The 4,925-nt window shown below is 53.1% G+C and overlaps 1 protein-coding gene across 1 annotated transcript in view; it reads right to left on the bottom strand.

Annotated features, from left to right (window-relative positions):
* Cby3 (chibby family member 3) overlaps positions 1-2,158 on the bottom strand; it is a 3,178-nt gene extending 1,020 nt beyond the window's left edge. The window contains exons 1-2 of the mRNA XM_023713090.1: positions 1,779-2,158; positions 3-312 (exon numbers count right to left, since the gene is read on the bottom strand). Coding sequence (XP_023568858.1) covers positions 3-312; positions 1,779-1,810 — 342 coding nt within the window. The 5' untranslated portion in view covers positions 1,811-2,158. The remainder of the gene's footprint in view (positions 1-2; positions 313-1,778) is intronic.
* Between the last annotated feature and the right edge of the window lie 2,767 nt (positions 2,159-4,925).

Below are 4,925 nucleotides of genomic sequence, written 5' to 3'. Positions count from 1 at the left end.
GCCTGCGGGCCCTCCGCCGCCCAGCGGCCGCCGCGGAACACCAGGGCCGCGTCGCCCAGGCGCATGCGCGGCGCGCCGTAGTCCAGGCCCAGCTCGGCCTGCCGCGTGCGGAGGTCCAGCAGGTAGAAGGTGGACATGGAGGAGAAGCGGCGCAGAGGGGGCCGCCGCGGCGAGAAGCGCCGCGAGACGTGGTCGGCGCAGAGCCGCCGCAGCTGCGCCCACAGGCGGCCGGCGGGGCCGAGAGCCAGGCAGGCGCAGGCCTCCAGGGTGCGGGGGCCAGGGCTCCGGAGCGACCAGGGCGAGCCAGGGGCGCTGCGGAGAGGGCGTGCGGTGAGCGCCGGCCGCGCTGAGAGCGCCGGCCGCGCTGGGGCCCTGCGACGCGGCTGCCCGCCTCGCTGAAGCCCCCGCCGTCCCCCCACGGTGGGAGTTGGACGTGTGACCCTCCAGCCTCAGCCTCCCCTGCCGCGGGCTACACGCGTGCGCCGGTGCAACCTGGCGCAACGATTACCGTTTTCACGCTCGGCCTTGGTTCCGAGTATGTGGGTGGTGGACTAGACCTTGTCCTCTGAACTGCCACGGGCAAGGGGAGCTTGGGTGGAGTACTGTGCTTTTTTTTTTTTTTTCCTGGGGTGGTGGCTAGAAATTAGGCTAGGCGGGCCTTGGGCAGAAAATTACCATCAGTCTCCAGGAAAGTGAAAGTAAGCCTGTTTTGTTTAAAATTGGCTGCCTCTAAGTACCTGGTGCAGGTAATTAAGAAGAAAAGGTTGTGGAAAACTGCTTAGCCCTTCCCAGGAGACTCATGCACCTCCTACAAGTCCTGTCAGAAAAGTGGAGTTGCCAGGGTACAGCTCTAGTTCAGACTCAGCAGTCACCCTTCCCAGACAGCTCGCCCCAGGGGGTGAGGGACCGCAGAGACGGACATGTACTTGGAGAGGAGAGCAGGGCTGCCAGGGGAGTGCAGGGACCGTGGGCCGAACGTGCCTCGTGGGGAAGAGCTTGGCTGGGGCTGGTCGAGCGAACAGCAGAAGAGGACGCTGGAAAGATGGACTAGAGCGCCCAAAGGTGTTGTAGGCTGCTCAACAGTTTGGGTTTCGTTCTATGGGCAGGGTCAGGCTTAGGTGTGCACCCTGCAGAGCGTCCTGTGGCACGTCTGGCATAACCACCCAGCTGCCTTCATGGGTTAGCCTTCAGATTGCACCTGCTCAATGCCAAGCCCTTGTCCTGGCAGGTGTCCCAGCACAGCCTGTGCCTGCCCTCAGGGTGCTCCAGCCCCCTGAGAAGATAGATGTGTGCACAGATCATAGTCCAGAGTGCTTATGGACATCTGGGCTAACGCCCTTGGCCTAGACCTAGGCTCACAGTTCAAGGTCACAGTGCTGCACACACCAGACAGGACTTTTGGCTGAAGCAGACTATCCCTTCAGGGACTGAAGTCCATATAACTAACACATGACTCCCAGTCTCCCTGTCTCTTCCTCAGTTAGTGTGAGAAAAGACCATGTTGTGATTTCAATTCCTCTTTGCCCCTGCAGGCAGACAAGAGGTAACTGGGGCAAAGTTTCTTGTGTTGTCCTTCCTTAATGTTATGCTCGGGGGGCCGGGGAGATGGCTCAGTGGAATAAGCACTTCCCTGGCAAGCGCAAGGGCCTGAGTTCAATCCCCAGTTCCACCAAAAAAAAAAAAGTAACATGCACTCCTTTCTCACAGAGATCTGGATAGAGGCTGGGTGATGCGTCTGGGTGATGCCTCCCCTTGACTGCTGCTGAAAGCCCACTTACCAGGGGGTTCCTCCCCACAACCCTTGTGGCATGCGGTGCCTCACCTGGAAGATGTGGTAGAGGTGCCACCCTGCTGTCCTAGGCCCAACCCCATCTCTGAATCTCTCAGCTCTTGTCTACCAGCTATGACTCACAATGCCTTCAGGCAGGGCCAATCCCAAATCAGAGGTGCTGACCTTGGGGAGCAGGGTGTGCTGGTAGACACCTATAAACTCAGCACTTGGAGGCGGAGGCAGGATCATTATGAGTTTGAGATCAGCCTATGCTACATACTGAGTTTAAGGCCAGGCCGAACTACATAGTGAGACCCTGCCTTAAACTAAAACCAATAAAAGACATCCTAGATTTCCCCTGGTTGACTTGTTTTTTTCAGTACTGGGGTTTGTACCCAGGGCCTTTGTACTAAGTTCCCAAGCCCTTTTTACATTTTTTAAAAATTATTTATTTATTTTTTGTGGAACCGGGTGTTGAACTCAGGCCCTTGTGCTTGCCAGGGAAGTGCTTACTCTACTGAGCCATCTCCCTGGTCCCCATTTTTTAAATTTTGAGGCAGTGTTTCACTGAGTCATTGTGTTGCTCAGGCTGGACTTGAACTTACCCCTGCTTCAGCCTCCCAGACAACTGAAATGACAGGCACATGCTTCAGCCCCTGGCCTGTTCAGTAAATTTGCTGAGTACTTGTTCTAGACATTCTAGGAGAGTGAAGTTGTGCCATCCTTAACTGTTGTTCTTGGGCTGGGGATGTAGCTCAGTGGCATAATGCCTGCCTGGCAAGTACAAGGTCATGAGTTTGATTCCCAGTACTTACCCCAAAACAAAAAATTGTTGTTCCTGACAAAGGAATGGAACTGAAGTGGTTGTGAGTCCAAAAATTTATTTTAGGGCAGTGGTGGCAAGCCTGTGGCATGTGTGCTGTGGGGCGCCACAGCCCTGTCTGTCGCATGTCAGCCAAGGTGTCCCGGCAGCTGACTGTCAGGCTGAATCGCAGTGTTGGCACTTGTGATGAATCAGCGGGTTGTGTTTTGCAGTGTGGGCATCAGTCTGCACGGTTCACCATCCCTGCCCTGGGAGATGGCTGTGGTTTAGATGTGGCTTGTCTGCCAGGCCTTGTGTTCGGGGTGCTCGGCCTCCTGTGTGGCAGTATCAGCTGTGGTAGAGCGAGCCTGCCTGCCTGTCCATCTTTCCCTCCCTTTCCTTCCCCTCCCCACTCCTTCACTTTGCTCTTATTTTCTTCTTTGGGGCTGGGTCTTATTCCTGTTAGGCAAATGCTCTACTGCTGAACTACATTCCCTGTCCCTAGTTCCCCAGACCAAAGGGGAAAAAAGGTGCCAGGGTTGCTGGAAGTGCCTTAGGAGGGCTCAGGCTGGTCCCAGGTTGGTTCTAGAGTGAGGGTTGTCATCTGAGTGTGTCCCTCCCTGCTCTGGCTGTCAGTTTCACCTTGCAGTCTCCCTCCACATGTGCTTCATGAGGAGATGCAGTGAGCAGAAAGACCTCCCTCGAGCCAGAAGATGCCAGCATCCTAGCCCTCCAAAACTGAGAGCTCAATAAACCCTCTTCTTTATAAAGTTCCCAGTCTCAAGCATTTTGTCATAGCAGTGGGAAACTGAGGTAGCCATACAGTCTCTCATGAAGCTGGTTTGGGTCATCATAGGCTGGTTCTCTGGAAATAGACCCCAAGGAGAGTGATGTGTGGAGAAATGCTCTCAGGAGGAGGAGGAGGATAGCAGAGCTGGGCAGGCAAAGACTAAAGCAAGCTCAGTGTGCTGCCAGGCGGAGTTAGCTTCCACGCTTCAGTCCAAGCCCATGGGGAGCCCGAGCAGCAGCTGCATTGCAGTTTGGCCTCCTAAGGAAGGGGCTTCCTTCCCCACATCCCAGTCACCATAGGCCAGTGGTGACGTAGCACACACCTGGGCTCCTGGGCTGGGTGCATTGCCAGACATACCTGCAGGGCTTAGCATGGGGCACCACCAGCATGACACACAGAGAACAGGTGGCAAAAAGGAGAGAGTCTTTTTTTTTGTGGAACTGGGGATTGAACTCAGGCTCTTGTGCTTGCCAGGGAAGTGCTAATTCTACTGAGCTATCTCCCCAGCCCCGTAGTATAATTATTTTAAGATTTATCCATGTCGTCACATTTATTTACAGTTCATTCCATTTTCTGAGTAAGTAGTAGCCTATTTTATCTGTGTATCCCACAGTTTGTTTTTCTATTTGCCTGTTGGTGGGAAGGTTGATTGCTTCAGTTTGAGAAAATTACAAATAAAGCTGCTTGAACTCATCTGCACAAGTCTTCGTGTGGACACATTTTTCATTTTCTTGAATTCCCAGGAGTGGACTGGCTGGTAATATGGTAGGTATATGTTACATTTTAATTTTATCATTTTCTTTTCAAGACAAGGCTATGTACTTCATGCTGGCTTTGGATTTACTGTGTAGCCCATGCTGGCCTTGAAATTACAGAAATGCTTCTTTCTCAGCCTCTAGAGTCCTGGGATTACAGGCATGTGCCACCACACCTGGCTCTACATTTTTATGAAGCTACCAAACTGTTAGGGTATTTCAGGGTGCTGGGGACTGAACCCAGGGCCTCCTGCTGTGAGGCAAGCACTGTACTGTCAGGGTTGTATCCCCAACATTGCTGTGGGTGATGTGGTCCTGGACGGGTTTGTAGGTTCTTGTGTGCAGCAAAGAATTGGACATGCATATGACGATAAGAAAGCAGCAAAGTTCATACAGGTGACAGTGCATGCAGAGCAGGCTGGCCCTGCAGAAAGGAAAGTGGCAGGAGTGCTAAAGGCTTTGAAATTAAGACTTTAAATGTGCCAGGTTGGGGCACCTCTTGCTGGGTTTTCAGAGCAGGACTGACAACATGGTTGACAGGTGCTGAGTCATGTCCCATAATTCACTCTGGCCTAACAATGCTGGAGGCTGGCACACATGTCCTGGTTTGGCACTTAAGAATTTTACAAGCAGGGTTCAGGACTCTTTGTCTCTGCCTCCAGGTGATAAGCCTTAAAGTTGGGGGGATCTTGGGGTGTTACCCAAATTGTAGTGGAGGTGAATGCGCCTCTAGCCCCAGTTGTAGTGTGTGTGTGTGTGTGTGTGTGTGTGTCTCTATCTATCTATCTATCTATATATATATATATA

The sequence above is a fragment of the Octodon degus genome, unplaced genomic scaffold (assembly GCF_000260255.1).
Source record: "Octodon degus isolate 3935 unplaced genomic scaffold, OctDeg1.0 scaffold00029, whole genome shotgun sequence".
Lineage (NCBI taxonomy): Eukaryota > Metazoa > Chordata > Mammalia > Rodentia > Octodontidae > Octodon > Octodon degus.
Note: the sequence above shows the minus strand (reverse complement) of the source record. Positions and strands in the feature narration are given on the sequence as shown.